Source organism: Puma concolor, chromosome A1, assembly GCF_028749965.1.
Source record: "Puma concolor isolate L17-30 chromosome A1, mPumCon1.1.hap2, whole genome shotgun sequence".
Lineage (NCBI taxonomy): Eukaryota > Metazoa > Chordata > Mammalia > Carnivora > Felidae > Puma > Puma concolor.
This window is the reverse complement of record NC_141667.1, coordinates 220,860,534-220,881,632: the sequence shown is the minus strand read 5'-3', so window position 1 is coordinate 220,881,632 and position 21,099 is coordinate 220,860,534. Positions and strand designations below refer to the sequence as shown.

The window sequence follows — 21,099 nt, the reverse complement described above, 5'->3', positions numbered from 1 at the left end:
AAATATATACTTATTTCGGCCTAATGCTTCTATTTTTCAAGGCATCACAATCTCTTTTTTCCTATTTTCAAATATACTCACCCAACAGTGTTGCCTCCTGACTTGTACATCACATGTATATCACTAATTCATGGTATAAATGTACACTTTCATCTGTGGATGGAAATCTAAATAAAATTGCAGGCCGGGGCACCTCCATGGCTCAGTTAAATAAAACTGCAGGCCAACATCATTCCCAAACTAAGTAAACTTGGCACAAGAGTTTTTTTTTTAATTTTTTTTTTTTTCAACGTTTATTTATTTTTGGGACAGAGAGAGACAGAGCATGAACGGGGGAGGGGCAGAGAGAGAGGGAGACACAGAATCAGAAACAGGCTCCAGGCTCCGAGCCATCAGCCCAGAGCCTGACGCGGGGCTCGAACTCACGGACGGCGAGATCGTGACCTGGCTGAAGTCGGATGCTTAACCGACTGCGCCACTCAGGCGCCCCTTGGCACAAGAGTTTTAACAGCGCCTAAATTAATATTACAAAACAGTTCTACTGTGCAAGACTGAAATACAGAGCATACGAACAGAGCAGATTTACCTAATTCTAAAACTGATTTAGACTGGTGATAGGTTTGCAAAACTTGAGGAAAATATCCAGAAGAAATCTAGTCTAAGTAAATAAAGGATTACTGCTTTATTAATTCACTCACCAAATTCTTATTAAACATCTTTTGTGTATCAAACATTTGCTAGGCACTGGAGTCAACTGAAAAAAGATCTTCCTCCTGTAAGATACATTCTAGTGGAAGAGATAGACAAAAGCAAATGAATAAATAAATAGTCCTAAACTATAATCTAGTCACTTTCATTACCAATATTACTTAAGTGAGAAAAAGAAATGATTTGTGTTCTACCCCAAGAATTTTTAAAGTTGTATTAAGAAAAACATTAAAGATTTTCAATTATTAGGAAATACAGACATCTCTACATCCAGATACCCTATAGCTCTTTTATGACTGGTCATTGTCATCCCCTTGTAACCAGTACTTCCCCCTCCAAAAGAAAGGATAGACTAGAAAGAGTATCTAGAATTTGGCCTTCCCTTTATTACTCTCTTTACTCTGGTCTGACCCAATCTCTGATATAGCAATGTTGAAGTAGAAAGTGAAACATTCCCAATTTGGGGAGCAAGAAACCCTAAGTTTTAGCAAGTGATAATACTAAAAGAATTGAAACCTTAGATGAAACATTTCATTTTTGAGAGTGCCCATTTCCTTTGCAAACTGATGGATTTTAACTACATTATCTCTAAAATCACTTCAGGCTCTAAATATCACGATCTGTGTGTCTCTGTGTTAAACATTTCTTCCATTGTGCTCCTATTTATCCTGGGGATGGAGAGGAAACGGCAGAAAGAGGACAGAGGTTGGAAAGAATAAGACTGATCCCTGTTTAGTAAGAATAAAGGATTTAGTAAGAATAAATGTTTATAATGAACATTTTTTCATGTTATTGAATATTTTTTAAAACATGTTTTGGGGCGCCTGGGTGGCTCGGTTAAGCAGCCGACTTCGGCTCAGGTCATGATCTCGCGGTCCGTGAGTTCGAGCCCCGTGTCGGGCTCTGTGCTGACAGCTCAGAGCCTGGAGCCTGTTTCAGATTCTGTGTCTCCCTCTGTCTGACCCTCCCCTGTTCATGCTCTGTCTCTCCCTGTCTCAAACATAAATAAAAAACGTTAAAAAAAATTTTTAAAAAAACATGTTTTTAATGTCTGCATAGCATTCCAACATAGGGATATATACCAAAATGTATTTATCCGTGCCCTCATTCTGAAGATTTTTTTTCCCAATTTCTGCAGTATTGTAAGGATATTTTAGAATCTATACTTGTCTCCTAGTATCCAAAATAAATACTATTATAGGCTTTCTCGTTTTATTCCTTTTGTGTGGAAAAAAAAAAATCACTCTGATTCCTTCTTCTTATCTATTCCAGCCTATATATGGCTTTCTGATAATATAAAAAAACTCCACTTTGGACAATGTTACAGAGCCTGTTCTTTCTCCTTTCTAAAACAGTATCATCCCTGAGTGAGGTCCATATTTCTGCAGCTCTCCTGCAGTAAAAGAATAAATTAAAGCCAATCCCGTGCCTGCATCAAGTCTGGATGATGTATATTTTCGCTTTACCCATAGTTGAAATCCATGAGATTAAAGCCCCAACAGCAGACAAATAGGCAAATAAATATTCATTTCTGTTAGCTACACCAAAAATGTGATTTAGTGTGTTAACTATGACAAAGGTAACTATGACTTTGGTGATATTGCCATGATTCTGAGCTTGCTATAATATTAATGGTTACTACACTGAAACATTAGAACACAAATATACAATTAGGAGAAATAAAATTTAAAGTTGTAACTATTAAATTCAGTGAACAACTACACAATCTGCTATTTAGTTTTCTATTTTTTTTTTTTTTTTTTTTTTTTTTTTTTGCAATATGGTACGTTATTTCAGTAGATCTCACATTCTGCACTAGTGTTGGTACTTCTCCCCCCATGGGCAAAGGGATCAGGTGACACACTGCTTTAAAATTACCCTAAAAAATGTTCTGAGTTAAACACCTTTTCAACTTAATAGTTTTTGTTCAGGAGAAGAGTGAAACTTCTGATATGCATCTTTGTGAACTGGTGCAACTTACGTACCTTTTTTTAAAACTTCAAGTTACTTTTAATGATCTCTATAGGATGAATTTGGAATCCAAACCAATACTCACATGAATGATTACTTCTACCAATAGCTATGGACATTACAGTCATCAATAGAATTTTAGTGACAGGATCTTTGAGGTTACACAATCCAACTCTCGTCTTACAAATGAGAAAAGTAAATCAGAAAAGTTTTTGTTACTCATAGCAGTAAGCTTGGAGTGGGTGGGGGTAGGCAGGGGATCCTAACACTCTTTCAGCCTAATGCATACCAGAGGTATTTATTAGGTTATAAGAACACTATATAGTAACAGTTGAACAAATCTAAGAAAGAGATCTGATTTGTATCCTAAGTATACATTTTCCCTCATCATCAATCACAAATCGATGCTTGTGTGCAGTAAAATCCAAGAGAGAAGTTGGAGTTAGTTTGGCAGAACTAAGTATTGCATAACTCCTAGGGTGAAAATTTATTTTATTTTATATACACACACACACACACGGATATCCATATGTATATATACCTGTAGCTTCTTAATCCTGCTTCAGGAAATGCCATTTACATACATTACAATGTAAATAGTGCCCACCCGCTGGAGTCATGCATCACAGGGACACTGTAAATACAAGTTTTATGTATTACATTAATTAGGGTAGGCTAATTGCCATAACAGATCAACACCCAAATGTATAATGGCTCCAATTATATTTGCTAAAATAAACAAGTTTCTTGCTAAAACAGACAAGTAGTTCACTACTTAGTTTCCAAGGTTTTCCAGTAACTAGGCTTTCAGTACCAAACTTCCAAGGCCTCCTGGAGGGTCTTGTCTATGACAGTCTGTTAGAAGGCGAGTATTTTTAGGAGACTAAAAAGTAGTACACAGAACTGCTGTTCTTATTCCATTGGCTCTAACTTGGTCACATGCCTACACCCAACTGCAAGGGAAGCTGGGAACAAGTTTATCTTTGTGGCCAACAAGAAATGAGAACATGGATTTGGATGTCTAGGAAGAGTTATTGCTCACTTGGGTGCTCTCTCTCTCTGTGCACACACACACCTCCACACACAAAATCTGAAGTAGACACTAAAAAATAAACACGTGATTAGCTTCAGACAGAACAAACCATGAAAGAAAGGGGCTTTAAGAATTGCATTCACCTCTACCCTTTCCCTCCTGCAGGTGGGACTGTTAATTACTGCCTAACAATAACCAACTGGCAGCTGAAATCTAAAACAGAGGGGAAAAAAAGCAAATTTTTGCAATTATTATTACATATATATATATATACACACACATATATACATACATACATACTTGCACCTATACATACCTATAGGTATAAGTTGGGGGTTGGCTTGGTTTTCCTATCCATTAATTAGTCAAATTTAGAACGAAGACTCATGTCTAACTACTTGTTTTAGGGACAAAAGACCACCAAGCTCCCCTTTAACTACACTATTAGTAAATAATGTTTGAAAAATATTTAACTTTTTACACAACAAAGATAGCAATTCCACCGATGAAGGCAATAGTAAGTTTAGTGAGTTTTTTTTCCTTTGGATAAGTTGTCATTGTAACCCTGAAACTGTTCTTAATCACTCAGTTTTTAATAGAAGCACTGCATGGCTGCGTTTCTGAAATCATAAACAGGAAGTGTGATATATAAATGTCAGTAGAACTAAAACTCAGTTCTTTGGTTTGGTATTTTTCTTCCCCCCATATTTTCATGTTAATGTCTGATTAACCCTCTTTTACAGAGGAGGAAATGGGAATGACGCAGAAACTGCTACTGCATCCTTAGAAATTGTTTTGTATAGGTTGCCCAAATTTATTATTGCCAGGAGACAGTGTAGATGGAGAAAGAGGCCAGAGAGTATATGACTCTTAATTTAACTCTTTAAAAATCCATTATAGAAAATACTCTTACACTTTGTACATTTGTTTAAGGTATCTCATTTTGTTTTCTTAATTTATTTAAATTAAGTTAGCATACAGTGTAGTATTGGTTTCAGGAGTAGAACCCAGTGATTCATCACTTCACTTTCCACATTCTTATTCTGACCTCAGCAATTCCTTGAATGTGTTCTACTACATTAATTCCTTCATGAGACAACTAAGGAGTAGCTTGAGTACTGCAAAAATCAGGATGTTATCTCTGGTTCTTCTCAGTGAAGACATTAGGGGTCTTTCTATGGTTGGTGATATTTTCTACATAATACTGTTTCAGTTTCTTTGCTGCATGGACATCTCTATGGAAATTACAAGAAAAGATTCAAACTGACCAGCCAGAACTTTTTTTTTTTAAGTTTATTTATTTATTTTGAGAGAGACAGAGAGAGAGTGCAAGTAGGGGATGGGGGGGGGGGGGGGACAGAGAATCCAAAGCAGGCTCTGTGCTGACAGCAGCAAGCCCAATGCGGGGCTCGAACTCATGAACCATGAGATCATGACCTGAGCTGAAGTCAGATGCTTAACCGACTAAGCCTCCCAGGTGTCCTGACCAGCTAGAACTTTTATATTACATTAAATATTTCTGGAGAAATGTACCAACATGTAGATTCTTCCGTAACTTTAAAATGTTTTTGCTTTGGAAACAGTTTCTTAATTTGTTCTTAAACTAAGCACTGAAGGAATGATTTTACTCAAGGTCACACAATATATAGTGAAATAGCAGAAAACAGAACTTATCTATGTATCTAAACTCCCTTTCAAGGATGATCACAATGATCTAGAGAATGTCCTCCTTTTAAGGAGGTAGCCGGCCCACCTATCGGGTGTCTTGCTTTCTACAGCACATGAGGCACTGTCGAGCAGCATATCCAATATGTAAAATTTGATATATTTTAATTGAAAATATAACATAGGTAAAAAGGATGTGGGAGTGTTTGAAAAGAAACATAGTAAGTATATGAATCAAATGCAAACTATAAATAATTGCTAAGGGGATATGGAAAATGAAGTGATTTAAAAACTAGATTGATAATGGATAGAAGTTTACTGGAATAGGCAAATTTCATGTAGAGTTTTTAAAGCTGTAGTGGATTTGGATTGCCAGAGAGAAAAGATAACCAACCATTGATTCATTCATCCAACACGTATTGAGTGCTCACTGTGTGCTACGTGCTAGGCACTGTTGAAGGCACTAGAGATAGAGCAGTCCGCAGAACTACTGCAGGGCAGGCCCAGCAACTGCATGTCCAAGGCGTGACAACTGGATAGGAACAGTCGACACAAATATGAGAGTAGAGAGAAATGAAAGAGAAAGGAAAAGAACTAGTAATGGGCTTATAGTAGAAGGCCTTAGATGCTAGGATGTTTTCTAAATGGGAGAAAGATGTTTGGTATGAATTGAACCCCTTTGGTCAGTGTAGTCAGAATAGACTGCTTTTTTTCCCTTCTGCTGGTCAGCTCTCCTAGCTTCCTAGATAACTTTATAATGACCAGACTAACACAAACAAAATAAATACTGCACCTAGAAAGATTCCCAACTGAACTATGTGAAAATCAAAAAGGGAAAGAAAGCAAAAAGTTGAATTTCATATCTCCTTTTATCTTTCCAGTGGTTATTATATATAATGTCTCTTCCTAGCAACACTCTCCCATTCAGTAGATGTCTAGGTTGTGATTCAATTCCTAAAGGCTCTGTTCTTCTCCTTTCCTTGTAGGTGGAATCACTGAAAGGAGATTCTATTTAAATTCCTTTTTTTTAGTCAATCAGGTGTTCTTTATTCACCTAGCAATACTTCTATACAGAGTTTGTATATGCTAGTGGGAAAAGGGGTAAGACAGGATGGGGACTAGGGAAAATAACAAGAGGCTGTAATGCAATACAAGCAAGGCAATGTAATGCAATGCAGTATAATACAAGAGCCTAGAACACAAACTAGACACTTAAGAGCTTTGGATTAAATGGGCAGTTTTAAAAATGAAAAGATACAGGTCTGAAGTATATAATAAAGAAGCAACTATAAGAAGTAACAAATTTAACACTTGTTTACCTATGGGAGGATAAGAAAATAAAGAAATGAACATAAGATTTTAAGTTTGAAGGTCCGAAAATTTGTGTTGTCAACAAGAATAACTAAGAAATTTGGAAGAAATAGCTTGAAGGGAAAAAAATGAACTTAATGTCAGATCTAAATGGGATGTCACCGGAAGACAGAGGACTCAAGCTTTCTTGAGCAGCTGTTGGGCCTGCTACTGTACATGTGTAAGTCATCATCATATAGAAATTGATGGAAACTCAATGGAGTAATGAGGAAATGCAGTGAAGAAGATCAAATGGCTATGTATGAACTTTGACTCTAAGATGAGGTATCAATTTCAAAGCAATTTCAAAGAAGGTGATCTATCTTTGGAACTCTTTCCTTCAGGTCAGATAAAACTGTCCTTTATTAAATATCGACTCTTCATTTTGACTGACCCCTTAGTGAGGGAGTATAATAAAATGAATGAATAAAATTGAAAGATTTATTCTTACTGGATTATCTCATTGGAAGTTCTGCATTTTTGTTATGTTTATTTTTTGAGAAAGAGAGTGGGAGCAGGGGAGAGGCAGAGAGAGAGAAGGAGGCAGAGGATCTGAGGCAGGCTCCGCGCTGACAGCAGAGAGCACGATATGGGGCTTGAACTCATGAACCTTGAGATCATGACCTGAGCTGACTGAGCCACCCAGGCGACCCTGGAAGTTATGAATTTTTAACTGAATGTCCTCCTAGCCAACTTATACACATTATGTGCCTTAAGATAAAACAAACAAAATAAGTATCTGCAACTTTTGACTGTGTACCTTTGTATAAAGGCCATGGCTTCAAAAAATATAGAATATAAAATATACATTAGCACAAGTCATTCAAACTATTTAAAAGTTAAATTTGGAGTTTTAAAAATATTTTTTTAATGTTTGTTTATTTTTGAGGGAGAGAGAGAAGACAGAGTGCGAGCAGGGGAGGGACAGAAAGAGAGGGAGACACAGAATCCAAAGCAGGCTCCAAGCTCTGAGCTGTCAGCACAGAGCCTGACACGGGGCTCAAACTCACAAACTGGGAGATCATGACCTGAGCCAAAGTTGGACATGTAACCGACTGAGTTACCCAGGTGCCCCTGGAGTTTGTTTTATGTAAAACTGTCAGGGTCAATGTGAATTTCCATTTCCAAAGCAAATCTTGGCTATGGAACCACGTGAATAGAAACTCACCTTTAAAGAGGGTTCAATTTTAGAATGTGCTAGGCTACATGTTTCTTTAAATAGGAAAGGATCAGGTTCAATACTCCCTGAACTCAGGGTTTTTGTAATCTATTTGATATATTTTCTGTACACAGGAGATTATATCATAAAACAATTTTATCATTTAATAATTATCTAATCAGATATGGCTTTGGATTCCTATATTTATATAGAAGTACCTTCATAGTAGCTAACAGTAGAACATTTATTAGAGTACTTACTGTATGTTGGATACTGTGTTATGTGCTCACATATTTATTATCTCATTTAACACACAAAAACTCAATGAGGTATTACCCATCTCACAGATGGGCAAAACTGAGGCCCAAGTTAAGTTATATCTTCAAGGTAACCTAGATAGTAAGTAGGCAGAACGAGGATTTGAGTTCAGATCTGATTCCAATGCCACTTTTCTTAACTAATACCATACTGACTCCAAAATTCACCTAAAAAAATATTTTTATTGTAAAAGTTTTATGCCTTTTGAATTCTGTTCAGTATAGTGGAATACTTTATTTAGCAATTTACAAATGTTCCTGCATTCTTGCTTATTCTCATGACTTTAACCAAGAAAGTCTCGTTGGGGGCCACTTGGACCACATATCAAACCATATCTCCCACTCTAGTAACCATAATCTAAAACACACACTCACTCACTCACTCACTCACTCACAGGAAAAGGAAGATATCATGGAAAAGTAAAAGAAATTCCTCCAGTTCAATTTTAGGGATATAAGAACACATCATCTGTTTAATTCTACTTATAGAAGTGCATAGACAAGTTACTGGCTTTAATATTAGCCTGAAAAGATCCTTCAAAGTCACACATTCAATCTCTTAGTTTCAAGAGAAACAGTTACTATGAATATCGAAAATGGAATTGTCAAGACAAAGCAACAATAAAAATTTTTGAGCTCTTACTTGCTTATTGATGCTATATAGAGATAGAGATAGAAATAGAGATAGAACTAGATATTCTAATCTATAGTCAACAAACATGCCAGACAACACATTGAGTGGTAAAAGGGGTGTGGGAGAAGTGGATCACATAGTCTGAGTTATCACTAGGATTATAGCATCAGGCCTGCTATTTAACCACAAATCTAAGTGCAAGCAATCTAGTTTCGAAGAGTATATAATTTTGGAATAAAACAAATTTGAGTTTAAATCTTGACATTACTTACAAATTCTGCGACCCTGGAAAATTTACTGCCTTTGTGAGTCACAGTTCTCTCATTTTGTAAACTGGAACTAAAACGCTGTACCCTTATCGATGTCATGAAGATCTATTAAAATAAGACTTCCCAGGGGCGCCTGGGTGGCGCAGTCGGTTGAGCGTCCGACTTCAGCCAGGTCACGATCTCACGGTCCGTGAGTTCGAGCCCCGCGTCGGGCTCTGGGCTGATGGCTCAGAGCCTGGAGCCTGTTTCCGATTCTGTGTCTCCCTCTCTCTCTGCCCCTCCCCCGTTCATGCTCTGTCTCTCTCTGTCCCAAAAATAAATAAACATTGAAAAAAAAAAAAAAAAAAGACTTCCCAGGTTCAAATTTCAGCTCCCTCACTCAGAAGTTTTGTGACTTAATGCCTCCTTTTCCTCATCTATAAAATGAGGATAATAATAGTCCCTATACCCCAAAGGGTTGTGAGGATTTAACACTTAATATATTTAATTTTTTTTTTATTTGAGAGAGAGAGGGAGAGCACGGGAATGGGGGAAAGGGGCAGAGGGAGAAGAATCTTAAGCAAGCCCCAAGCCCAATGCAAGGCTTGATCCACAACCCTGGGATCATGATCTGAGACGAAATCATGAGTAAGTGGCTCAACCAACTGAGCCATCCAAGTGGCCTCAACATCTTAATGTATTTAAAGTGCACATAGAAAATGATATATTTATGTATACTGTAATTCTTATTTAAAGCACCTACCTAGTACTTGCCCCTTAGTATGTTTCTAATAAATGTTAATTCCCTTTTATATTTCAATTGAAGTTATTTTCCCTTATTTTATAGATATATTTTTAAATGTATTAAGCTTAATAAAACTTTACTAAGGTAGAACTGATATTCAATAAACTGCACCTACTTAAGGTGTACAACTAATAACTTTTAACATGCATACAATTGATAACTATACAACTGCTAAGTTTTAACATCTATACCCCTGTGAAACCGTCACCAGAATAAGAGTGAACATATCCATCAACCCTGAGAATTTCCCCTGCCTTTTTAAAATCCCTCTCTCCTAGCACCTCTCTCCCCAAGCAACCACTGGGCCGCCTCCCTTTTGTCCTAATAGATTAGTTTGCATTTTCTAGAATTTTATATTTTCTGCCTTTCGTCACTTAGAATATCGTTTTTAGATTCATCCATGTTGTTGTATATAACAATACTTCATTACCTTTTAATGCTGAGTATTACATTGTAAGAATATATCACAATTTATCCGTTAATAGACATTTGACTTGTTTCAAATTAGAGATCGTTAAAAATAAAGCAACTATGAATATTCATATACAGATGTCTATAGGAACATATGCTTTATTTTCTTGGGGAAATACCTACAATGAAATGGGTCATATATTGGTATATGTTTAACTTTTCAAGAAACTGCCAAACTGTTTCAAACTGATTATATCCTTTTACATCCCTATTAGAGGAGTATATCAAAGTTCTAATTCCTCCATATCCTTAACAACACTTTTCATTTTAGCTGTTCTAATAGATATGTGTACATTTTTTTGTATATGGATATCCAGTTTCTCCATCATGGTTTTTATTCTGTTTCCCTAAGACTAATGAGGTTAATAAAGTTGGAACATCTTTTCATGTACCTATTTGCTATCTGGGTATCTGCTTGGTGAAGTTACTGTCCAAGTCCTTTGCCCATTTTTTGAGACTTGTTTTCTCATTGTTGAGTTTTGAGAGTTTAAGAGTTTCTTTCATTTAAAAAAATTTTTTTTAATGTTTTTATTTATTTTTGAGAGAGAGCAAGACAAAGTGTGAGCAGGGAAGAGGCAGAGAGAGAGGGAAACACAGAATCCAAAGCAGGCTCCAGGCTCTGAGCTGTCAGCACAGACCCTGATGCGGGGCTCGAACTCACAGACCGTGAGATCATGACCTGAGCCGCAGTCAGGCACTCAACCGACTGAGCCACCCAGGCACCCCTATCTTTATTTTTTTTTTTTTCAACTTTTTTTTTTATTATTTTTTTATTTTTGGGACAGAGAGAGACAGAGTATGAACGGGGGAGGGGCAGAGAGAGAGGGAGACACAGAATCCGAAACAGGCTCCAGCTCCGAGCCATCAGCCCAGAGCCTGACGCGGGGCTCGAACTCACGGACCGTGAGATCGTGACCTGGCTGAAGTCGGACGCTTAACCGACTGCGCCACCCAGGCGCCCCTCTTTATTTATTTTTTAAGTGATATCTATGCCCAACATGGGGCTTGAACTCATGACCCCGAGATTAAGAGTCAAATACTCTACAACTGAACCAACCAGGAACCCTGAGAGTTTGTTACATTCTTGATACAAATTCTTTATTACATGCTTTGCAAATATTTCTCTCAGGCTGGGGCTTGTCTTCTTTAGCAGTATATTTTAAAGAATAGAAGTTTGTAAAAATTGACTAAGTCCAATCTCTCAATTTGTTCATTCATAGATTGTGACTTTTATTGTCACATCTAAAAAATCTTTGTCTAACTCAGAGTCACAAAAATTTTCTTACGCTTTCTTCCAGAAATTAAAAAAAAAATTTTTTTAAGTTTATTTAATTTTGACAGACAGAGAGAGACAGAGCAAGCAGGGGAGGGGCAAAGAGAGAGGGAGACACAGAATCCAAAGCAGGCTCCAGGCCCTGAGTTGTGAGCACAGAGCCCGACGTGCAGCTCCAACTCATGAGCTGTGAGATCATGATCTGAGCCAAAGTTGGACACTCAACCAACTGAGCCACCCAGACCCTCCTCTTCCAGAAATTTAACAGTAATTTTAAGCTTTATATTTAGGTCTGTGATCAATTTGGGGTAAATTTATATAAGGTTTGAGATGTAAATCAAAGTTCCTATTTTTATATATGGATATCCAGTTCTTCTAAGCACAATTTGTTAAAAACAAACTATTCTTTATTCATTGAATTACCTTTGCCCTTTGTCAAAAACCTGTTGTCCTTATATATGTGGGTCTATTTCTGGACTCTACATTCTGTTACATTAATCCATTTGTCTATTTTTACACTAATACCACTCTGTTTTGATTACTGTAGATATTTAATAAGTCTTAAAATCAGGTAGTGTCAGTCCTCCAACTTTGTTCTTGTTATCAAAGTTAACTGGGCTATTCTACATCTTTGCATTTCTGTATGAATTTTAGAATCAGCTTGTAAGTTTCTTCCTTCCTTCCTTCCTTCCTTCCTTCCTTCCTTCCTTCCTTTCTTTCAACCTACTGGGATTTTGATTTGGATAGTGTTGAACCTACATATCAATTTAAGGAGAGCTGACATGTTAATGATATGAACCCACTGAGCCAGGAGAATCTGTCCAATTATTTAAGTTGTCTTTACTTTCTCTAACCATATTTGCAGTCTTTAGTGTATAGGTCCTTTGTGCCTTTTATCAGATTTATTCCTAAGTATTTCATATTTTTTATGCTATTGTAAAGGCTATATATTTTTTGTATTTCCATTTTTAGTTGTTTGTTGCTAGAATGTAGAAATACAAATTATTATATTTATCTTGTATCCTGCAATTTTGCTACATTCACCTATTAGTTCTAGTAAGTTTTGTAGATTCCACCAAATGAACAGATGGATGATTATGTCAGTTTTATTTCTTCCTTTCCAATATGAATATGTTTTTTTTCTTTTCTTGCCTGATTGCATGGCAGAACCTCCAATGTTGAATACAAGTGGTAAGAACAGACATTACTCTATTGTCCTGAAGTTACAGGAAAAGCATGCAGTCTTTCGCCGATAGGCATGAGATTATCTGTAGGTTTTCTATAAATGCACTTTATGTGGTTGAAGAAGTGCCCTTGCATTCTAAGTTTGCTGAGTTTTTAAATTGGGAATGAATATTGGATTTTGTCAGATGTTTTTTCTGCACCTATTGAGATGATCAGCTTTTCTTTTTTAGATTAATGTGGTGAGTTATAATGATTGATTTTTGAATGTTAAACCAATCTTATACTCTTGGAATAAATCCCACCCAATTAAAATATTATCCTTTTTATATATTGTTGGATTTAATAAAATTTTGTCTAGAATTTTTTACATCTGTGTTCATGAGGGAAATTGTCCAGAGTTTTCTTTTCTTGTAATGTCTTTGTGTGGCTTGGGTATCATGATAATGCTGGCCTCCAGAATAAGCCTGAAAACATTCCTTTCTCTTTACTTTTGTGAAAGAGCTTACAGCGATTGGTTGGTTGGTTGTTTTTTGTTTTTTTTTTTTCTCTAAATATTGTAAGGATTCACTAGTAAAATCCTATGGACCAGAATTTTTCTTACAGGAATGTTTTAAACTAAAATTTCAATTTTGGGGAAATAAATATATAACCATTCGGGTTATATATTTCTTCTTGAGTCAGCTTTGGTAGTTTATGTCTTTCAGGGAATTTGGCCATTTCATCTAAGTTGTTAAATTTTTTCTTTTTTTTTGCCTAAAGTTGTTCATAATATCCTTTATTATCCTCTAAATATCTGTAGAATTTGTAATGATGTCACCTCTCTCATTTCTGACATTGGTATTCCTGATAAGTGTCTTCTCTTTTTTTTTTCCCTAACCAGTCTAGGCAAAGGTTTATCAATTTTACTGATCTCAAACAACCAGGCTTTGATTCCTTAGATATTCTCAATTAATCTTTGTTTTCTATTTCATTAATTTCCACCTTCATCTTTATTATTTCATTTCTTTGGCTTCTCTGTGTTTGATTTGTTCTTTTCTAGTTTCTTACAGTGGAAGTTAGGTCGTTGCTTTGAGATTTTTTTGTATTTTTTAATGTAGGCAGTTCATTGGTATAAATTAAGATACGTTGTATTTTTATTTTCATTCAGGTCAAAATACTTTCTAATTTCACCTTGGATTTCTTCTTTAATCAGTGGGTTACCCAGAAGCATGTGATTTACTTTCCAAATATTTGGGGATTTTCCAGTTAGCTTTCTGCTATTGATTTCTAATTTAATTCCATTGTGGTGAAGGACATAGTTTGCATGACTTAAATCCTCTAAAATATATTGAGACATATTTTATGGTCTAAAACAGAGACTGGCAAACTTTTTCTATAAAGGATCAGACAGTAAATAGTTTAAGCTTTATGGGTCACACACAGTCTCTTCTGTTACATATTTTTTCTTTTTTAAGAAACCTTTCAAAATGTGAAAACCATTCTTAGTTCATAGGCCATATAAAACCAAGCTAGATTTGGTCCCATAGTCATACTTTGCTAACCCCTAACCAAGAATATGGTCTCTTTGGGTAAATGTTTCATGTACTCTTTTTGAAGAGAACGTGTATTCTTCTGTTTGTGGAATGTTCTAGTGTTGAGTTTACTATGTCCTTGCTATGTTTCAACTTGTCCTAGCAACTATTTAAGAGGATTATTATTTAATAATAATAATTTAATTATTATGGAATTATTTAATTATTGAAGCAATTATTAAAATCTCTGGCTATAATTATAGATTTGTCTGTTTCTGCTTACAGTTCTATCAGTTTTTGCTTCACATATTTTGGACCTTTTATCATTTGGGGCATAAACATTTAGGATTATCACATCCTCCTAATTAACTGACTTCTTTATTGTTATGAAATGACTTTCTTTACCCCGGTTATACCCTTTGCTCTGAAATCTTACTTTCTTTTTACTATGTTAATACAGCTCCACCAGTTTCTTTTGACTAATGTGAGCATCAGCATGGTATATCTTTTACCATCCTTTCATTCTTAACATTTTTGTATCTCTATATATAAAGTGTGCTGGGTCTTTCTTGCTATCCAACCTGACAGTCTGTACTCTTTGATTGGGATTTTTAGATCATTTACATTTAGTGTGATTATTGACATAATTAAATTTAAGCCTATCATCTTGCTATTTTCTTCTTTTTTTTTTTAATGGTTTATTTTTTTATTTTGAGAGAGAAAGAGCATGAGCAAGGGAGGGAAAAAGAGAGAGGGAGAGAGAGAGAATTCCAAGCAGGCTATACACTGCCAACACAGAGCCCAACATGGGGCTGTATCCCACGAACCATGAGATTATGACCTGAGCCAAGATCAAGAGTCAGACACTCAACCAACCCAGGCACCCCCTCGTCTTGCTAACTTCTATTTGTTCCATTTGTTCTGTGTTCCATCTGTTCATTGCTCCTTTTCTCCTTTTTCTGCCTTCTTTTGGATTGAGTACTTTTTTTTTTTTTAAGTTTATTTCTGTTGAGAGACAGAGAGAGAGAGAGAGAGAGAGAGAGAGAGATTGAGAGAGAGAGAAGCAGGGAAGGGGAAGAGAAAGAGAGAGAGAATCCTGTCAGCACTAAGCATGACACAAGACTCGAACTCACAAACTGTGAGATCACGACCTGACCCGAAACCAAAAGTTGGACACTTAACCAACTGAGCCACCCAGGCGCCCCTGGATTGAGTACTTTTTTATGATTCCATTTTTTGTCCTTTTGGCTTATTAGCCATAACTGTTTTGTTATTATTCTACTGGTTGCTTTAGGGTTTATAGTCTACATATTTAATTTATCACAATTTACTTTCAAGTAAATTTATACCACTTCACATATAATAAAGGAACCTTATAATATCGTATTTCTATTTTTCTCCTCCTGGTCTTTATGCTATTATTGACATATATTTACTAATGCATATTATAAATCCCATAATACATTGCTATTGTTTTTGTTTAAATCGTTATCTTAAAAGAGAATTAAATGGGAAAAAAAAACTTACATATTTGTCCATGTAGTTACCTTTTCCAGTGCTCATCATTCCTCTGTGTAGATCTGTATTTCCATCCGGTATCATTTCCTTTCTGTCTGAATGACTTTCTTTAACATTCTTGAAGTGTAGTCTGTTGGATATGATATTAAGTTTTCATTCTGTGAATTTTCAGTCTTTCCAACACTCTCAGGTTCAAAGTGAGTAATCACCAATTAATCTACTCCCTACCATACACTACTATAAATAGCCTGGGCTAAACTATAAAAGAGAAAACTGAAAAGGAGGAGCATATTGTACAACCATAAATAACCTAGAACCTTGCCTCTAAAAGTCCAGTTTAGGACAAAGGAAACTTATGGTATGCCAGGGTGTTAAAAGCCATTGAATAAACATGGGGCATCTTCTTAGATATCAATTTATATTCCAAGATTTTAAAAAAATTTATAAGCATATTTACACTAAACATAGGGCTTCTATGGTATATAACGCAACCTTTATATTAAATTTAAGACAAGAAACTGAAGAAAATTCTAGTTTGGGATCAAGCATTCTAAGGCAATTATTCACTTTTCTCTACTATTAACCACACTTTTATGAAAATGTTTGAGAAGCTGTGAACTTGATTATTCATGATTTATTAAAACCTCTCCTAAAATTGGATGCTGTCAACAAATATGTAGGTTATTCATAGAGGTTTTTATTTAATTTGAATATGCATTTCTGAATTGACCACTATATCCTGTTATTCAGCTCATGAATCATTTCTTATTGTGTTCATGAAAAGTAAACTTAATTCCAAGTTTTTAAAATACCCATCACTGGGGCGCCTGGGTGGTTCGGTCAGTTAAGTGTCCGACTCTTGATTTCAGCTTAGGTCATGATCTCATGGGTTATGGGATCAAGCCCCATTTCGGGCTCTGCTCTGACAGGGCAGAGCCTGCTTGGGATTCTTTCTCTTCCTCTCTCTCTGCCCCTCCCCCCCTCCACACATGCACTCTCTCAAAATAAATAAATAAGCTAAAAAAAAAAAAACCTATCATTATTCCTGTGAAGGACTTTTACTTACCAGTTCTTACTTTTGTGGATATCAGCATGCCTACACATCATTCAGTACCTGCAACACTGTCCAATTTTCTGAATCCAATCCAGAATTGAATAAGAATACACATAACAAGTCTGTTAGAAATAGGCCTAAAACAAAGAAAAATAAGCTGGCTATGAAGACCCTACCAGAAAATCCACTTCTAAGACTGCATCCTAAGGAAATAAAGCAAAAATTTACCTGTTAGATTGTCCCTTTTAAAAATAGAGAAAAAAACACATATAATATCCCCAAATAAGATACTACTTAAATTATGGTATATCCTTATTTTATGTGGAATACTTAGCCATTAAAGGATATTATAGCTGAATATTTATTGCCAGGATAAACAACAAACAGGTATGAAAATTTAATAAAAGGGGCTAACAGTGGTTATTTCTGGGTTTGGATTATTAATTTTTTTTCTACATCTTGCTCATCTTGTTGTATATTCTTTAGTATCAACTGCTTGTAATAAGAAAAACCCAAAGTTTCCAAAAATACTAATTCAACATGAATATTTGTTCAAAATGATGAGGTCATCATTTGTTTATCCATTAATCAACAAATATTTGCAATATTATGTAAGACATAGTCCTTGCCCTCATGACTCTTAATTTGTGAGAGAGAAAAAGGCTATAATGAACAATCTTGGAAACTTTTTATTCCTCTGTTTCATTCCCATTACTTTATTGCCCAGTCACTCTCTCTTATTTATAGTGGACTTTGGCACTTGGCTTTCAGTATCTGTCTCCCCTGCATTTCCTGCCATCATGTGCCAGTTCAGTGTCCATATGGACAACCTATCCAACAACAACCTTGAATTCTGACTCCACCAGCTTACAACCATTTCATTCAGTGACCCATACCCAGAGCCACACCTTCAACCTTCTGATCATCAAGAAGTTGTTCCACAACCTTAGACTCCAATATTCTTGATCTGTGACCACACCACCTATCATTCCAATTTTTTCACTCCCTTCCTCTCTAAACACTTGCTTTCTTACCTTATTTTAACCTCTGTTCCTCAACCATTCCCTTTTCTTTTTTTCAGACCACTGTCTCCAGCATAGCTTCATATCTTTTCCTATCTAGCTTAGTTTCCCAGATACATCAGTCTCTCCTGCTAATAACCTTGCCCCTGGCTAATTCCCTCTCCCATTCCTTAGGACATATATTTTATGCCACTTTATTTCAACTCCAACTTGCTACTTACCCTATGCCCTTATCTTTTATGTCTCCTTTACCAGAAAAAAAAAAAATCAAAACCATAAGCTACATACCTCCTAACCTTCTTGCTCCGCATTTATAAGTTATACATTTAATTATCTTCACCTCCTTCCTTCTAATCTCAGAGGAAGTATCCTTTTCTTCCAGGTCAACTCCTTTACTGCACACCTGATCCCACATTCCCTAATCTCCTATAGATCTTTCTTTACCTTTATTCCTCCTTCTTTCTAATCTCTTCTGTCTGCTGACTCTCCCCACATTTTATAAATATTAAACTCTCTTCACTGTAAAATCTCCTCCTCAATTCTATAAACTACTCCCTACAATGATCCTTTATTTCTGTTTTCAAGAAGAAATGAAGAGCCTTGAAATAGTATAAATCTGCTGTAATTTTTCTCAATTTAAAATAATTTTCGACCCAACACAGAATTCTGCCACCATCAATGAATGTATTGAAAGCATACTAGCAAACGTTACTAATGACAAAATTGCCAAATCCCATGATCTGTTTCAATTTACTTGACCTGTCTTTATATTCTGATAATCCTAACTCCTTTTTTCCTGAATCCTCTCTCCCATTGGCTTCTAGAACATTGAGCTCTGTTGGTGTCCCCTTCCATCCTTCTGCTAGTTATTCTTAATATATTTTTTTTGCTGCCTTCTCTTACTCTGCCCACTTAATAATGTTAGTTCTCATTTCCTCTCACTATATTCAGTCTCTATGAGGAATGGCATCCAGTTCCCCCCAAATTTCAACATCCACTTCTGAGTGGTCACTTCTTAGTGACTCCACTTCTAGCCCCAGGCTTTCTCTTAAGCTTCAGATGCACATGCTGAGCTCCCTACTGAACTTCTCTATATGGATATCCCAGTGACAGTCTTCCATATTAAATGTCTTCACTGAACGTCTTATCTCCTTCCCCTTTCCCAGTTTTCTATTCCACGCCCTTATACACACATACACATAAAGCAAAATCCCCAGCCTTCCTCCATTTGCCTCTATGCTGGTTAATTATACCACTGTTGTACTCTACAACCAAGTGAGGAACCAGGCAGTCATTATAGATTCCTCCTCATCTCTATCCCATTACTTCCCTAGTCCAAAATTTCATTATCTCCCCCCATGACTGTAAAACCACACAAAACTACTTTCATTTACTTAAATAATTAGAACACATTTTACAACATTTCCCCTAGTATTTAAATTATGAAATTACAGGGGCACCTGGATGGCTCAGTCAGTTAAGCATCTGACTTTGGCTCAGGTCATGATCTCACTCTTGGTGATTTTGAGCCCCGCATCGGGCTGTGTGCTGACAGCTCAGAGCCTGGAGCCTGCTTCAAATTCTGCGTCTCCCACTCTCTCTGCCCAACCCCCCCACCCCCGCCCCCGCTCATACTCTGTCTCTCTCTCAAAAAATAAAATAAATTATGAAATTACAACTATGTTACCTTATTAGCAAACTAAGAAGGCTTATACAGAAACATAAATAGCCTCCACTATTCCAAGATCAGAAACCTTGTTTATACTCCTATACCTAAGTGTTTATCACACAGCAGTTGTTGCTTTACTATCTGTTCACTTTTGAATAAGGTAAACATGGCATACTTAAAGATAACCATAATAATTATTAAGCTGCATATTAAACCGTTGGATAAATAATAGGATTCATATTAATTTTAAATAACAAAATACAATTTTATACCTTGTTAGTTCATCAGAAATTCTTTAAAACATGTACCACACACATAGCTATATACATAAACCAAATCAGGAATTAGATAAACTAACTGAGTTTTCTCTATAAACTGAGCTTCCTTTTATTCCTATCCTGTCACTGACACCATCACCCTATCTATGCTCCCAAAATGATGAAAGCAAAGGCATCCTTGTAGCTACTCTTGGAGTAAGAATAGTATGGCCTAGGTGGATCAGAGGGGTCCCGCTGCCTCCCCAAATCTTTTCTGCTTTGCTTTCTGATGCCCGAGAGATGGAACCATCTATTCCACAAAAAAAAACTGCAATTTTCCTGAAGGAGAGAAACAAAGTATAGTATTTAATAATGCTAAATGACTGTACTTCAATAATACCAAGACACAAAAAACAAATGTAGAGCCTTCCTTTGTCAACTGGGAAAGGAGGGAGGAAAGTAGTGTATTGTTAAGGGGTCTTCACAAGCAATGCCTTCCAAACCATTCCTGATTTTTTTTTTTTCAACGTTTATTTATTTTTGGGACAGAGAGAGACGGAGCATGAACGGGGGAGGGGCAGAGAGAGAGGGAGACACAGAATCGGAAACAGGCTCCAGGCTCTGAGCCATCAGCCCAGAGCCCGACGCGGGGCTCGAACTCACGGACCGCAAGATCGTGACCTGGCTGAAGTCGGACGCCCAACCGACTGCGCCACCCAGGCGCCCCTCCTGATTTTTTTAATATTCTTTAATGCACATGTATTTTGTAGTGGGGGGGGAATTTTTCGAAAGAGAGTCCACAGGTCTAGTTTCAAGGGCAAATAAAAGTTATTCACAAAGTATTTTTATATCAAGTGATTTAGAAGAAGCTTTGAACTTTATCATAATTAACAACTGTATGTACTAACATTTTCTATGTCTAAAGGATTAAACTTTAGGAACTTTCAGTTTTATATTCCTTTCCTTTTAAAGGAAATAGGAGTATAAAGATAGATGGGAGGATCATTAGATGTAGTCACATGCTACAAGAATTTCTTGTCAGGAAAAAGTTTTGTATCTGCCATAGTATAGTACGAGTAGTTTTGCAGTTTATTAAAAAGATTGCAGTTAAGTCACATGAGCTTTGAGTTGTTCTGCCGATGGCATAAACATCTAATGGTTTAAAAAAAAAAAACCTATGTTTATAAAATACATCCTCTAAAAAGGAAAAAAATTAGTACGCATGATACTTCAAACCTCTTATGTTTCT

At 36.2% G+C, this 21,099-nt stretch overlaps 1 protein-coding gene and 1 long non-coding RNA gene across 14 annotated transcripts in view; one reads left to right on the top strand and one right to left on the bottom strand.

Moving 5' to 3' along the window:
• LOC147584782 (uncharacterized) overlaps nt 1–21,099 on the bottom strand; it is a 475,011-nt gene that overhangs the window by 444,151 nt on the left and 9,761 nt on the right. For 3 of the 13 annotated variants that reach the window (XR_015253404.1, XR_015253415.1, XR_015253406.1), the window contains exons 2-3: nt 16,915–17,039; nt 15,878–15,978 (exon numbers count right to left, since the gene is read on the bottom strand). Coding sequence is in view for 6 of the 13 variants with exons in the window: in XM_086712531.1 (XP_086568657.1) it covers nt 699–787; nt 15,858–15,932 (164 nt within the window). In the remaining 7 variants the exon portion in view is untranslated. Of the gene's footprint in view, nt 1–698; nt 788–3,220; nt 3,314–13,252; nt 15,336–15,857; nt 15,979–16,914; nt 17,106–21,099 lie in introns of those variants that run through there. The other 10 variants (XR_015253403.1, XR_015253401.1, XM_086712531.1 and 7 more) reach the window with 6 other exon arrangements.
• On the top strand, nt 15,231–19,569 carry LOC147584783 (uncharacterized). The gene is made up of 2 exons (XR_015253420.1): nt 15,231–15,337; nt 15,368–19,569. It is a non-coding gene; the product is annotated as an uncharacterized LOC147584783 (long non-coding RNA).